Source organism: Zootoca vivipara, chromosome 2 (genome assembly GCF_965207765.1).
Source record: "Zootoca vivipara chromosome 2, rZooViv2.hap1.1, whole genome shotgun sequence".
Lineage (NCBI taxonomy): Eukaryota > Metazoa > Chordata > Lepidosauria > Squamata > Lacertidae > Zootoca > Zootoca vivipara.
Window position 1 is genome coordinate 46,068,588 of NC_142584.1, and position 16,460 is coordinate 46,085,047.

Consider the following 16,460-nt stretch of genomic DNA (forward strand, 5'->3'; position numbering starts at 1 on the left):
TGTTTGCACAAAGTACCTTTATCTTCAGTTATAAGCACTGATGACAAAAAGAAACGGGTGCTCTGGTAAGGGAGGGGGAGGTTTACGATATGTAGTGTACAAAAGCATCCAGTGTGCCCAATATTGAGTCTGTTGTTCTTGCACAAGGTAGATTTGCTTACATCTATTTCCTAGTTTCGCTGTTTGAATTGTGCAGTCCTGAAGTATGCTCAAGTTTTGATGTTTTGGAAAATATATTTCAGAGATTCTGGGTAACTTGGAAACACGCCTTTCTACCTGGAAATCTGGGCTCATGCAGTTCCTTGATTGGATGCTGTTCAGATGATTAGGGGTAGATTTCAGAACTAAATGGGAGACACTTAATTGTAATATTAAGAATCTCTCAAATAGGGAAACAAATTGAGGGTCGGTTGATTATAAAGTTACTGTACAGGCATGGCATGATGAAGTAAGACTTTTCAGCAGCAAACTTACTAGAATCTGTCCCATCTGTAGTACCCATTGATGACTGATTCAAGTAGCAGAACCATAAATTTAGCCCACTGGTAGCAGAAATGTTTTCATGAAACAAAGCATGTCATCTGTTAGTTCACACTGTTCCCATTTGCAGTTGATGCACACAGTTAAGTCTATGCACACATGCAGGGCTACAGTGAACATATAATGCTACAATCCACAGCTAGCTGCATTTTTAAAAGTTAGATTAACATTTCTAAAATCATTTTGATTCAGTTGCAATGTACCTCTGCCTAAAGGCTATTAGTGATGCTGCTTACGCCACAAGAGGTTACTGAAAACCATTTGGGAATGAAGAGAGACATTCAGAACATATTTCACATATTATTAAAGAGATCAAAACTGCACAGCATCCTTGCATATAGAATACTTTCAGGTTTATACTAGCTCTGATCCCCCACCCTCCACCCCCAAAATCAAAATCAGGACATTTGGATAGCAAAGCTTGTCTCAATGCAATTATAATTTTAGCACGATGTTCTGGGCAGGGAGCTGACATTTTTCATATACACATGCACTCCAGAACATTTGCTCCCGTAAAAGTAAACTACCATAGCATGAAGAAAGAAAACAAAAGACAAGCATTTACTATTAGGAATAGGATCAGTAACAAAAGCCACACGAATCCTTACCTGAAAGATCTGTGATTACCTGCTGGAAATATCTCCTTTTAGACTCCAACAGATAGCCAAAACTCTGAGTAGCAAAACGTTACTCCAAAAGCAGGAATAAGTAATCGTTTATGTTGTAATTTTCACTGTTTATATGCCAGAAGTGTACTGGGTCTGCTCACGTAGGAATAAATAAAAAAAATAGCAGCACCAACTGAACAGAAGCTACCATATGAAAGTAAAAAAAGACCTCTAGTGGCTGTAACCTGAAGTTAAAGAGGCTTCTTTCCTTGCTTTAAGTGGTAGACAAAATGGTTGAGTATGTCAAACTGCAGATAGTTTATAGTGATGTGTGTGACCTTGCTGAATTTGTCATCATAAACAAATCACAGGGTGAAATCAGATAAACTCAGGGCAGCTGTATATGTGAAATGAACTTCTGACCGAGAAGCTTGAAAAATCATTGGAAGCACCAACAAACTGATCTAATAAGTTTTGATATGAATCCAATCTGATTGATGGACATATCCAACTTTCGGGTGTGTGTGTGTGCGCACATGAAGCATTGCTTCTTAGCAACAATTCAGAATTATTAACAAACTGTTGTTGTTTTTAAAAAAATATGGCAGCAAGAAACTTTCATAGCATTTTGTATCCATATAGGGATGAAAGGCGCCGTCAGTTTCTGTTCTCCAAGTTTCTCATTTTCCCAATCTTAATTTCAGTTCCAAACATTTTGCAGCAATTTGTGATTTATTTGTTTTTAAATCCTCATTAAAATCCACCAGCATTTTAGTGCGAATTTCTCCTGAGAAATACATTTTTATATGTCATTTTGAGTAACAGGCATCTTCTTTTGCAGGCAAGTTACCCTAATATGGTGCATTTTTGTATGCTATTTTCATGAATATCTTCATTCTTCTGCACACTTACGCCCAATATAATGGTAATGATATATGCACTTTTCTGAAAATTGGTTGGATAACTGAATTTAAAAATTGAGATAATTGTGAATTTTGAATGATAACTGTATTTTGGTTCACATATAGTTTCAGAAAGAGCAAATTAGATAAATTCGGCCTTTAATGCATACTGATTTGATTTTCCCCTCCATCCCTATAGCCACATGTAGCCGGAAGAAACCTGGAGTTTTTAATAATGCCTTTGGACAGTTCTAAACCCATTAATTAGAGAAGTAAGAAGCCTTGATTTCAGTTCAGCTAACCTGAAAGTTAAATGTGCTTAGGACTGTACAGTAGTTCAAAGGACTCCTTTAAAAAGCCAAAATGCACACGAGGCATAATTGGTGTAATAAGCATGTCACACAGGATGTATCAGGAATACAAGCCATATACTTTGGGAATTTGGAGAATACCTCCATAATAGTTGACATACATAAAATTCATAGAATCTATCAGAGTCCCACACCCCCACCACTTCTGACTTAATTTTCTGAAACCGCTATCAATGGTTTCCCACCGGGTTTTCTGCGCAGCAAAACTTAAAATTACTTCCTCCTTTTTTGTGTGTTGCCTGGGTTTTTTTGCCTGCCAACTCAGCATCCGTGTTACTCAATCGACAATTCAAAAAGAAAATGCATATAAAGGAATTACATAAATACTATTTCTCTGGGGAAATAGTCTTCCCTTCCTATAATTATTGCTCTACAAAATTCTCAATAATTTTAATCTATTTAAGGGATTTTAAGACAATGGTAAATTTATCAGTTTTGGCTGATAGATATGTGTCTGTAGTCAAACACTGCCAGAAGACAACTCATTCCAAGTGGCAGAGATCTTTGTACATTGCCACTTACGCAGCATAATCAGAAGCACTTCTTCCCTTGGCTGCCATCAGATTTATGATCAACTATGATTTTATATGTCTAACTTCCTAAACATTTTAAGTACATTTTGGCGCCACATAATGTAAATGTATTCTTCTGCTTCTTCATGCGGCTCAACCTAAATGTGCATATCAGTAGTGCTAATCTCTTTCTCTTTCACTTGTAGAGTCATTTTGTGGCCTGCATGACAGCAATCTTGAACCAAATGGATGACCAACATTATGCCTCATATATTGAAACTTTTCAAACAAGCTCAGAGCTAGTGGTAAGTAATCGTGCGTAGGAGTGCAAGTGAGTTTTCCCCCTTTGCACCATTTAACCTTGTACCTCAACCAGTTTCCTATCAAAGGTCCAAAACTTTTTTGTAAAAAGAAATAAAGAATAGTAATAGCTGTCACCACACTTACTGACAGAAAAGTCTTCGTTTCCTTATGAAAGGAAAACCAAAACAATCTTTTTAGAAGTATAAAATCACATGACTGAGTAGATCAAGGGGAGAATCAAGACACCAACTTGCAATTAAAGGGGAATTCATTTTATTTTAAAGGAAGTGGGAATTCATACTGCATTGGAACATAAATTAAGGGTTCCGTAAGGTCTTTATTGAAAAGCTGTCATGATACCCAATCTTACTGGATAGTTTCTGGCTAGCCTCCAATTGTTATTATTGGGCAAACTGCTTGAACACGTAGCATAGATGCAACTGCAGGTTTTGTTTGGGACTTGGTCACCTTAGTGGATGATTGGTGCTGGGACAAATAGGCACAGAAGGCGCACTTTGCTGAAGCAAGTCTTGGCCTTCTGGATTAGTGACTGCTAGGAACCGCATGTATACTGCCTTGGGTTCCACAACAAAGGAAATGTGGGTTATAAAGATAAGAATACCTAACTAATCAATAAATATTTCCTGCTGGACCTCTCATACCATTGTAGCCTTCTGGACAGCCAAACTGGGATGGGCACTGTTTTCCAGTCTTTCTTGGAAGTACTTCTTCACACAGTGGGTAATTAAACTATGGAATTCGCTCCCACAAGAGGCAGTGATGGCCACCAACTTGGATGGCTTTGAAAAAGGATTAGATGAATTCATGAAGGATAGAGCTATCAGTGGTCAGATGCAGTAAAGCTTCTGAATGCTGGAAACGGCAGGAGGGGAGAATGTTCTGGTGTTCAGGTCCTGCTTGCAGATTTCCCATCGGCATCTGGTTGGCCACTGTGAGGTTAGGATGCTGGACTAGGTGGGCCACTGGCCTGATCCAGCAAGCCCTTCTTATAGATTCAGCATCTGAATCTATTACCACTTCACACCACCTGACTGAGAGAATAGCGTCCCAGTACGTGTTAGCAATTGTAGAGCAGCATTCTCTGTATCAGTCAACGCTTCCAAGTTAGCTTCAAGGGCAGCATCATGTAGAGAGTTTTCCAGTAATCCAGTTATAGAAGCATGGTTAAATATATTGAAGTCTGACTTGTCTAAGGACAGGGAAGGGCATTCATATTAGCCAGAGTCTGAAGATAGCACTTGTAACAATTCTGTATCTTAAAAAGTCCCATGATGTTGTTGCAAAGTACTTTCTAATCAGATAGGATTACAAAGACTTTATCAATCATTGGCAGTTACCCCTTCCAGTGCCATTTCTTTCCAGTTTTACTGCCATCTTGTCTTGACTCAGGTTTGCCATGTTCTTGCTCATTCCCTTGACCATAGCCTCTGAATGCTAGTACCAGAGAGAGATAGCCAGACATATATCTTTGAATCTATATCCCAATTAGATTCATCTTTAAAATATCAGCTGGGTTCTGCTGTATTTTAAATCTTTGGGTGAGAGATCAGAAATGTATTGATGTCCAGGCTTTTTTTAAAAAAACTTACAACAGTAATGGCTATGAAGTATATATTAGTTTACACAAAAGCAATGTCTTCAATGTCTCAGTCTGTATGTTTTAGGTGAGGTATAGGAAATGATGTGGATGGACAACTGTGAGGTGACGTAGGCTTACATATTTTCAACTGGTTGCTTATGAACTTGGTGTAAATTGAGAGGAATATGTTCAACTGTGATTCTGTTTTAATCATTTGTATTTATACTTTTACACTAGTGTCATGGAAATTTTCTCTTAAGAGCAGAATACTAGCACTGATTTTGTTTTATGACTTCTGTTCATTGCTGCATTTTATTGCTAGACAGGTACCTCATTTTAGAGCCTTTGGGACAACTGATGATAACTGGAGCATGTGGGAGCAAGATATCACTGTCTGTTTTTCAGAAGTTTGATATTGTTTTAGTGTAAACGGTATAATCCACAGTGACATTTCCCCCCCTCCTAGGACTTTTTGATGGAAACCTTCATAATGTTCAAAGATCTCATTGGAAAAAATGTCTATCCCTTGGACTGGATGGCCATGAGCATGGTGCAGAACAGGTAATCAAAAGCCATAGACTTGCAGTATACTAAGCCAAATGTAGCCAGCCAGAAATCTCTGGCAGCCCACCAGAGCTTAATGAACCCCTGGCTGGGGAAGATATGGGCGGGGCGGGGGGGGGTGCCAGTCATCTACCAGGCCACATTACAGGTTCTTTTTTGTTTGGTGGTCACAAGTTTAGGAGGGTGAAGGTGCATAGCTGCCAAGTTATCCCTTTTTTAAGGGATTTCCCCTTATGCTGAATAGGCTTCCTCGTGAGAAAAGGGAAAACTTGGCAGCTATGTGAGGGTGAGCAGATTAAAGTGGCCTTCAAAGAGGCTGAGGTGAGAGTGAAATAATTTTAGCAAACATTGCAGGGTGATTGGAAAACTAAAAGTGGAAGGTGGCTGAGTACTCTCAGTGTGGTGTAATGGTTAAGAGCGGTAGACTCGTAATCTGGGGAACCGGGTTCGCGTCTCCGCTCCTCCACATGCAGTTCCTGGGTCACCTTGGGCTAGTCACACTTCTCTGAAGTCTCTCAGCCCCACTCACCTCACAGGGTGTTTGTTGTGGGGGAGGAGGGGAAAGGAGATTGTTAACTGCTTTCAGACTCCTTCGGGTAGTGATAAAGCGGGATATCAAATCCAAACTCTTCTTCTACTAACACCTTAAAAAAACGAAATTCATCCTGTGCTGGCACATTGTTCACACCTCTGCCCCAAATGTTCATGGAAGTTTTACTCATATCTGCAAAAGTGACAGAATAAATGATGCATCTTTCACAGGGTGCAAAGACTTTGGCTAAAGTGGGCACTGGGGTTTGACGCAGCACTAAGTCTCTTTATTTTAAATATGAAATGTACATTAAAATCATTGAGAAAATTCAGAAGTTAAAAATAAGTTGACCTTAAAAAAAATTCAAAATATACCGATAAATAAAACCATCAGTTTAAAATATACATCATAAAATAAAACTACATATTAAAATACATGTCCACTTTACATATCTGAGTAGGCTTGCCTAAACAAAAATGTTTTTAGTAAACACTGAAAACAGTAAATCTGGGTTGGTATGTGTCTACTCTAGAGATCTGATGTGATGCAATGAAATTTGCTGTTTGTAGGAGTCCAGCTGTCCCTCAACCTATGTTCATCTTGTCTATTTGTAAATGAAGTCAAATAGCACAAAACACTTTAAGTGATCCCTCCTTCCAAAGAAAACCGAGCCCTGGAATTTCCATGCTGCTCGGTGATGTTAGACATACATAATCTTGAAAGTTTTAAACAAAGCAAGGCATGAATAGATAACACAAGGCTAAGATTTTGCTAGCAATGTGATCCAAACCCACCTAAAATATCAGGGCACCAAGCCTTGATCTTAACATTCAGCTCAGAAGGATCTGGGTTGTGGAGCTATTGTCAGGTGCGGTGGGGGGATGGAAGTTAATGTTATGGATTCTTATTTTAGTACTCTGAATCATCCCCAGTATTTGAAACAGAAACACCACTGTTATGTACTTGTGAAAGACATTTGTACAAAAATATCCACACAGTACCTAATACTTAGGTATAAAACACTGATGTGATGATTTGTGCACCCATCTTTATGACAGCGTTGTCAAGTGGTTAGGGAGTTTCAAATAAACAAACAATTGACCATTTAGATAACTAATTAAGCATGTAAATATAAAAGTGCTTGTAATCATAACACATGGGAGGAAATTAGCTTAGCACGCTGTTGGAATTATGTAAGTTTGCTATAGCAGATTAGAGACTAACTTGACAGATTGGTCATTGGCTGTGCTTTTTTAATTAGCAACCAGCATCTACTAATCAGACCTAGCAGACTCACCCTGAGTCAATCCGTCCTCACCCAAGTTTCCTGGAGTTTCAAATCTACTTGCAGGCTGAATCTCCCCCAGATGCATGTCTCAGTGCAAAACTTAGAATTCTTTCCCTTTTTCATTTGCAGTTCATTCTGAGTGACTGCTGTCATCAGTCTCAAACATGGTTTTCCCAAGAGTACAGGCTCATATTTTAAATCTCTCTCTTTCTGTGTGTATCCTCTTAGAGGAAGTGTTCTGCATTTTTTAGGCAGTGAGTGGAGTTTAAACTGGTTCTTGCTTAATTTGAGAATAGACCAGGCTTTTTTATTTTACTGGGAAACTATTGTCACCATCTCATAACAAGGTGGCCTCTGGCCCCACACATATCTGAAGGATTGCTATTTTAACACAAGCACATGTTGCTACAGTCATGGGCACAATTGCAGGTGATCTGACAGCACCTTTCCTTGCTGAATTGTCAGCGGATCCTTGAAAATGAGGCAACCCACTGGTAGCACAGTAGCAAATTGCTCTGTAAGTAAAGCAAGTAAGCATCTCCCCCACCAGAAATTATTCGTTGCTTGTAGTGCTGTATGGCTCACTTGTATCTGTGGTTGTTTGTAGCTTGTAGCTGGCTTTGTTCATTAGAGAGATTCAAGATGCATATGCCCACCAGTTAGAGATGTACCTAATAGACATTGCTTTACTGGGGGCAAGTACCAGAAAATCCTGTTTCTGTCTTTGAAGGGGGCAGGTTTTCTCTACCCCTCCTAGGGGGAAAAAGACTCAAGGTGGTCTGCCTCTGCGACCCATCTCTGAGCTGGAGGCCTGGGGTTTCCTTGGGGACTGGCCTGCATATCATGGAAAATTCTGGACAGCAGGGCCCAGGTACATAAACTGAGGGATAATTTACCGAAGGCTCACTTTAGCTAGTTCTTGGCTGTGGAGTAATCATGTGCCAGCTTGGGGAGGATGTTTACTCATATGTCATTAATTACTCCCCCTGTCTGCACAATTGATTATTTTTTCTGCCCTGCGTACCTTGACACTGACAGCTAATCTAGGATCTTTAGAAATAGACTACAAACTCCATTTCCCCACACATAAACAATAGCTAGTAGGGGAATGTAGCTCCCCCAAAAGGAAATTCTCAAATTGATCCACTTATGGCCCATTTTTAGCAGATAAACACACCTGTCAACATTGGCCTGTAGGGGTGGGGACAGTTAGGCATCTTGCTAGTTGGGCTGAAAACATTCCTCATCCCTGATTCATCCCTTCTGAAGTACAAAAAGGCTGCTGGTCTAATCATCAGGGATTCAAGCAGGACTATATGCATATTGGCTATGTTCCTGTTTACAAATCAATCCCCAATTAGTTTTGCGTGAGAAATTCTGTAGGCAGCAAGTATTACCCACTTGTCTCATTCTGCAAAAAAAAAGAAGAAGAGTTTTTGGCTGTAACAAGAGGAGTTTTGAGTAGAAATTTCTCCTGCACTTTGATGCTTGTCACCATTTGGACCACTTGACTGTACAGGTTGTTAATCTAAATAATGGCTTTTTAATACTTTCACAACTTTCACAGTCCTTTGTATCTGAAGACTTCTCACATCTAAATTGTTCTGCACAGCAAGAACATGTCAGCATCTGAATTATTCATGAGTACAACGGTATTTTTAATTCTACAGAGCAATGACAACACATCGATTTCAGCTTGCATCATTCCCCTATGGGATTGCCTTATATTTACATTGCATCAGTTCCTGACATTAGCAATTCATGTGTGAGATTACACTTTCTGTTGGCATTGCCACCCTATTGCAATATGATGCAGGCAAGCCTAAGGTCCTTTATTGCTAAAAGTTTGCAGCAAAACAAAAAAACCTGAGTGATGATTCAGAGGGAAAATTAAATAGTACAGAGATCTTTATCTAGTCATTCTGTATTTGTTACTGTTTATATCTTTTTGTTGTTCTCTAGGCTTGACCAGTGAACACTGTATGGTTGGCACTAAAAACACTGCAGAAAAATCTGCATTATAACACCAGAATCTTTGCTGTCCTTATGGGTAGAATCCAATTGGTACAGTTATGCATGTAGAAGAACTTTTGATCCGGAGATCTCTGCTATAGCAGGAGGGGAGGGGAGGCCATTTTTTTATTTTTCCCCTTTTTTCCTGCAATCCCCCAAAGCTACCTTCTGCACTGTTGTGGAGGGTCCCTTTCTGACTCTCTGGAGCTGATTTGGGGATGGGGGACTGGGAATTGCAGAAGGAGGGTGAATCGACAAAAAATCCTCTCCTCCTCTGCTTTTGTTGAATCAAAAGGCCCTCTGTGAGCCCAAGGACAGCAGCTGTAATCCACCCTGTGCATTTAAATATCTATGATGGAGGCCCAAGTTTAGCTTCTCACACTCAAAAGGTGACACTACCCCACATCAAATGGCATTTTGTTTTGTACTTACTGGGGAAGGAAGAAGATTAACTCTGAGTAAGTGTTAGGTATTATATTTTCAAAAATGGTGGAATAGTTGTTATTGTTTCTTGCCCTTGCAGCCCTAAGCAGAACCCGAAATTTGTCTAATCTAGTTAATGGTGTAATCTTATACATGTATATTAAAAAATGAGTCCCACCAGGTTCAAGATAGTTGAGTGTGTGGTTATGCTCATTGGAAAGTCAATGAAATGGAATTCCGAGTGAACATGTATATGACTGTACTGTTAGTCTTTCTGCTACCTTTCACATTATATCTTAAAACTTTTGCAAACTATACACTATGGGTTGTATCCAACACTGTGCCTTCATGGTTCTGTTGGGCTTCCCCTTCCTTTCTTCTTCCTGCACATCCTCAAAATCTGCTCTGAAGGGTCTTCCAGGCCTATGGAGAAAGTTCCATTGCAGAAGCAGAAATATAAATAAATAAGCAGAAATCTGTGCTAGCAGAACAGCTGCATTAGATACAACTCTTTGAGGCTTCAACAACTTGCCCAGTGTTTATTCTTTTCCTTCCTGCCCCCACCCCCATTTTTTTTTAAATATATATAACTCCATCCTGAAGAATTCTGTAGACTTCATAACTTGCTTACTATTTGTGATTGTTTTGTTGGTCCTAATAAGTACTAGCCTTAATGGCTTTGTGCAGGGGGGTGGGGAGGGGAGACATTATGAGTAAAAATGGCCTCCCATTATTCACCATATTATTTATGGATGGTGCAGGCAGATCTTGCTCAGGGGTCAGGGGGCGAAGTTGAATTCTCCAACACTCCTCAGAAAGTTCCAAGAAATTTCAGTTGAATGAAAATCTATTGTTACTACATATTAATTGATGAAACGTGCAATGACCTAAGAAAGGAGAGCTGGAAGGACCAGGAGCCAAGTCTACTGCTTCCTTCAAAAAAATTACAATATGACTAACAGTATTAAAACATGTTCCACAGTGGTGCCCAGAATTCATGGATGGCAAAGTTGGGGAGACTAATCTCCAGGGGAGGACAGAAACCCAACTGTTCCAGAGTAGCTTTTTTTTTTTTAAAAGAACATTTTCAACAATGTGTTGGGCAATTCTTTTTAGAATTTTTTTTTTACTGAGTCCTAGATTATTATTATTTTCTAATAGACTAACAAAGTTACCTAGGGCGTGTGTATGTGTAGGCTGCATTCTAACATATTTCCTGAAGGATAATAACTCAGCACATATGGATCCCAAAAAGTAGCAGATGTTTTGTAGGATGCATCATTCTAACAAGAATGTTTCCTTTTTCATTTCTTTAATTGAAAGACTCCATTTCTAAACTATATGCCAATATATATAACAACCTTTAATGCAGTGGGTAGCGGTGGTTGTTTGCAAAAGCATAATGGCTTCACCATATGTCCCCTGTGGTTTTTGTGCTTTTATTTTTGTGCTGTATGGACAATAGTAAGCAGTTTATGTTACGAGTTTCCTGCAGCGCACACAAATCTAAAAAAAGAGAGGAAGGTTATTGAGTAGGGAATGGGAAACAGTTTGAATTTACACCCTGATAGTGCCAGTAACTAAGAGCAGCATTATGTGTTTCAAGATGGCGCAGTGTTGGCAGTCAGTGTTTGATAAAATCCACCACTACCTCCCTCCATGCTCCCCGCCCCCAAGAGGAGAGGTTTAAACACACTTTGGCCCAGCTGAGATGTAAAATCAAACCATGGTTTGATATCTTGAAAACCTGAACCAGCATGAAATAAAATAAAAATCATTTATTTTAAATATTTTGGGCTTGTTCTTTTCAGCCATAAAGTAACATGAAACAAAACATTGAAACAATAGTTACAAAAATAACCTTGCATGATTCTCACAGGACAGGATGATGGACTAGATGGTCAATTCACCCAATCCAGCAAGGTTATCCTTGTGTTCCAAATGGATAAATCACAGGTTGTCAACCTTTTTGGGTCTGTGGGCATGTTTGCAAACCAGAAAAATGTTCATGGCACCCTTCTGTCCTCCCAGGCAGCAGCCCCACTGAAATTGCTCCCACTGCGATTACATACCCCGCAAGTGCCCTGGAAAAACTGGGACATCCCGTTTCTTATCATGAGAACATGGTGGCCATTTTGGTTGCCATGATCTCATGATTTCACAGGGTGATTTCCCGCCAGGAAAAAAAACACTTTTCGGGAGGGGGACCATGGCATGAGATCAGAGCAATCAAATTGGCTGCTGTGTTCTTGCAAAAAATAAAATAAAAATGGGACAATGGCATCCTGGTTTGGGGCTTCAAAGTGTTAGAGGGTATGAAATCAAGCTTAAAAAACATTTTATTTGCTGAATAATGCTTTCAAGCCTAATTTCATCAGGCAGGATGGGACCCCTGTGGACACCAGCAGAAGGTCTTTTTGGTCATGTGGGTATCCACAGGCACCATGACACCAACCCATTGGTTAGATCAGGGGTCAGCAACATTTTTCAGCCGTGGGCCAGTCCACCGTCCCTTAGACCATATGGTGGGGCAGACTATTTTTTTGGGGGGGGGGAATGAATGAATTCCTATGCCCCACAAATAACCCAGAGATGCATTTTAAATAAAAGGACACATTCTATTCATGTAAAAACATGCTGATTCCCGGACCGTCTGCGGACCAGATTTAGAAGGCGATTGGGCCGCATCCGGCCCCCGGGCCTTAGGTTGTGTACCCCTGGGTTAGATAAACGTACTGTATAGACAATAGGGCTGTCAACTGATAGTTAAACACCTCCATATACCAGACATTAGGCTTAACCAATAAGGTTCCCAGAAGCATCTGATTGACCACTGTTACAAACAGAATTCTGGACTCTGTGGTCTTTTTCAGCAAGGCTCTTAAGCTGTGTCTGCCCTGAATGAAGAAAGAAAGGCATGGATGGGAAAGGAAATGGATTTGTTTGGGCAGCGTTTTCTTTCCCCAATCACTTCTTGCTCCTCTGCTGTCACTCAGCTCATCCAAAGATTGGGCTGACTGATTTTCTTACAAGAAGAGAACAGTGAACACACAAGTCATGAATGGGGCAAGAGGCAAGTACAGTGGTACCTCGACTTACGAACGACTCAACAACCAAATTTTTTGACTTACAAATGGGGATAATGGCTGCGTGCTTACAGATGTCTCGACATCTGGAAAAAACTGCGGCGGTTTTAGAAAGAGATTTTTCGACTTACAAATTTTTAGATAGGGTTGCTTCGACTTACGAATTTTTCCGTTTTCAATGCATTCCTATGGGAAATCGTGTTTCCAATGGCGTTTTTCGACTTACGAATTTTTCGACTTGCGAAGGTGCCTTTGGAACGGATTAAATTCGTAGGTCGAGGCACCACTGTAGAAGGGAACTGGGGCAGGGGGAATCTGCCACTTTCCTCAGTCTTTCCCCCTATTTGCTCCCTCTGTCCCTTACCCAGGCAAATACAAGCCTGGGGTGAGATGGCAGAAGAGGGCTCCAAGGGGAGAGGAAAACACTTTACTCATCAGTCTTCTCCCTTAATAAGCCATTTCTGTATCTTTAGCAGTCAGACCCATATTGCAAGCAAAAACAAAACCCCAAGAGGCAGCAATCCTAAGCGAAATGAAAGCAAAGGAGCTAAAACAGATTTGCCTGATAAGGTCCAAATGTAACATCAGAAAATACCATGTACTCACAGCATGGGAGATGATCATGACAACTGATTAGCGGTGGAGGGGGAGAATCTTTGTGCAGGAACATATGTGTACTTATTTCATAGGGCCAAGCAGTTTATGAATCCTCAGGCAACAAAATCTACAAAGTCTTTCCTGCTATTGTCTAATTAAGCCTGGAGGCAGTGGCAACACTAATCAGAAGTTGGCAGATTCAAGGGTATTAATATCTGTTCCGAAGGGTCCAATGTTTTACCTCCTACATATAGGCTGCTCCTTTTAGTTGGATCTTTGGGACCCACCTTTAAAGCTGTTATGTGATAAAGTACTTTTGCAGTTAATAAATGACAATGCTTTTCTGTAGAATTGATGGCTGTAGCAATGTTTGTACTACATTATATTTTGGTCTACCATGCTACATTTAGTCTCCAGTTAATTTTACCCTCTTATTAGCTGCAGCAGGCTTTAGACCTAGTTGTGCATTCACAGAACTTCTGTTGCTTTTTTTAAAAAACAGGCACATAGAATGCAGATCTTGTTGGAATTTTATCACTCATAAAATACTTGAAACTGTGCAGAGAAGTAGGCATAAAAGTTAAATAAAAATTGATAGTAGAACAGCATTTCCATGATGAGGATGGTAAATTTGTTTTGGAGAAAGGAGGATGTTTAGCATAATATAAAACTGATTTATCAAGAAGGCTAATTTTGTTGACAATACAGTGGTACCTCGGGTTAAGAATTTAATTCGTTCTGAGGGTCCGTTCTTGACCTGAAAATGTTCTTAACCTGAAGTACCACTTTAGCTAATGGGGCCTCCCGCTGCCGCTGCGCCGCCACCACGTGATTTCTGTTCTCATCCTGAAGCAAAGTTCTTAACCCGAGGTATTATTTCTGGGTTAGCGGAGTCTGTAACCTGAAATGTCTGTAACCTAAAGCGTCTGTAACCCGACGTACTACTGCAGTTAAGTGTGTGTGTGTGTGTGTGTGTGTGTGTGTGTGTGTGTGTCAAACAAAATGCATACCTTAAAAAACTTGTTAGTTGGATTTATTTCATCATGAAAATGTGTTGTATAAATTCATGATACAGATACTGTATCAAAATCATTATTACCGTTATATGATGTGCTGCTTCCTTCAGGGGCAAAGAGTTATTATATCTCTGCATATTTGTAGTTGCTCACTTAGAGCATGCTATCATTTAGTGATCTGTAGAATGCCCCCCCCCCAAAAAAATGATGTACCTGCTGTTCAATATTTACAGAGTCCCAGGTTGTGCATGCAAGTAAATAACATGCAAGCTTGTTCAGTATGCCACTACAGGGGACATACTCTGAATCCAAGGGTTGTAGCAGGCCTATGTTCCCTGGCTGGGAGACTCCAAATACAATACAGATAGAACTCCCTCATAGAAGTGACCTGAGCTTAATATTTATCAGAATATTCTACCATGTACAATGAAGTCCGAGGGTATGGGGTCATAACAGATACCATTATACAACTTGACTAATGTTTCATATGAAATCATCAGGATACAAGTTACTGTAAACATGTGTCTTCCTGGTTCTTAATACCATGGAGAAGTAAGGTTTGGCAGATAGCTTCTATGCTGTGAACCACCCTGAGATTTACAGGTATACACATTTTATAAATAATAAAAATAATAATAATTGACAATTATCCAAGACATCAAGCATCTTGGACTCTGGGCAGGCAACATGGCACTAAATTCTTCTCCATCGCAAGCTGAGAAAAACTATTGTGTTTGTCAGAGTGCATAGTATCACAATGGAAGTTTATATCACTTGCCAAGGAGAGACTTGTTTATAATCCGCTGCAGAATCAGAACCTCTCCTTAGCTGGATAGAAAGCCATGCATGATCACAGACAGCAAGCAGAACATCTCAGGGGAAATATGAATGTCACAGCTGACCAGCTGAATCACCAAGACTATCACCAGAGAGTATGCTCACTTCATCTATAAACTGCTCAACAAGTATGAGATTAGTGAGGAACTTTAGTTTTTGACCTATTTTGAGCTTCTACTCAATAAACACTTTTCCAGCTCATTCAGTACAGTTATTCCAAAGAGGCCTTGCACTGCATTTTACACATGACTTTTACATCATACTTTCTGCATGTAGATGACTACTAACTAATAAAATGAGAAGTATGAAGCAACCCTTTTAACTCAAGCGATATATAAATGTGTGACTGAAGTTTCTTATTCCATCTGCACAATGCAGTTGTGTACATGAACTGCACACCCAATCCTTAGAATATTTAGAAGTAATCTGTAAACCCCAAATACTGTTCTCTCTCTCTCTCTCTGAATGAGACCTTCATTTTCAAAGAACGCAGCATCAGGAAGACAATAGTTAAAGCTATTATGCATCTGACTTTGAGGGAGAAATTGCTGATTCACTATAAACCTGTTTCGTACTATTCTAATAGTTGCTTTGAGGTACAGTAGTAAGCTTATTGCCTCCCTATGCACAATGCACTCTCATGCGGCCAGTCTCTCTCTCTCTCTCTCTCTCTCTCTCTCTCTCTCTCTCTCTCTCTCTCTCTCTCTCTCTCTCTCTCTCTCTCTCTCCCTCAAGGTGAAAAATTAAAGTTAGCACTGCAAGCACAGCACTTTCTTTATCTCCTTCAATATTTTTTTAATAGTAGAGTCAAGTGTAAAGGCAGCATCCTCTTGCATTTGCTGTATCTCAACAAAGCTCAGGGAAAATGAAAGTGAAACACATTTGTATTGGCTTGTAATCCTTTATGCTCTTATCAGAGTGGATGCTTTGCCCGAAGGAAAACAAATATGTAATACACTTTCATATTTCAGGAGAGGAATGGAGGACAAATAGTACAATTCACAGAAAGCATTTGTCATCTGCTCTTTATATATAATCAGTTATGTTCTCCTTTTATAAAGTAGCATGTAAAGCCCAGGAGTACTATAGGGAGTTCTTTGATTTGTTACATGCTGAAAATCTGGGCCAGGATCCAAAGAATCATGAAAGAATTTCTGCAAGTCCAGGGGAGGTATGGCTTATATTTCTTGAAACAGCATGCTCCTCCATGTAGCATGGTAAATGGCTTTTGATATTGAGGGGAGTTTCAAATCAGTTTTGTGATATGC

At 39.8% G+C, this 16,460-nt stretch overlaps 3 protein-coding genes across 5 annotated transcripts in view; 1 reads left to right on the top strand and 2 right to left on the bottom strand.

Moving 5' to 3' along the window:
* Window positions 1–1,343, bottom strand: part of INSYN2B (inhibitory synaptic factor family member 2B) — a 79,641-nt gene extending 78,298 nt beyond the window's left edge. Inside the window, exon 1 of the mRNA XM_035105215.3 lies at window positions 1,149–1,343. The gene's annotated coding sequence lies outside the window, so the exon portion shown is untranslated. The remainder of the gene's footprint in view (window positions 1–1,148) is intronic.
* The window catches only part of DOCK2 (dedicator of cytokinesis 2), a 255,397-nt gene that overhangs the window by 163,663 nt on the left and 75,274 nt on the right, over window positions 1–16,460 (top strand). For all 3 annotated transcript variants that reach the window (XM_060271721.2, XM_088661767.1, XM_060271724.2), the window contains 2 exons: window positions 3,140–3,238; window positions 5,303–5,397. In XM_060271721.2, coding sequence (XP_060127704.1) covers window positions 3,140–3,238; window positions 5,303–5,397 — 194 coding nt within the window. The remainder of the gene's footprint in view (window positions 1–3,139; window positions 3,239–5,302; window positions 5,398–16,460) is intronic.
* The window catches only part of KCNMB1 (potassium calcium-activated channel subfamily M regulatory beta subunit 1), a 353,074-nt gene that overhangs the window by 20,811 nt on the left and 315,803 nt on the right, over window positions 1–16,460 (bottom strand). The gene's annotated exons all lie outside the window — the stretch shown is intronic.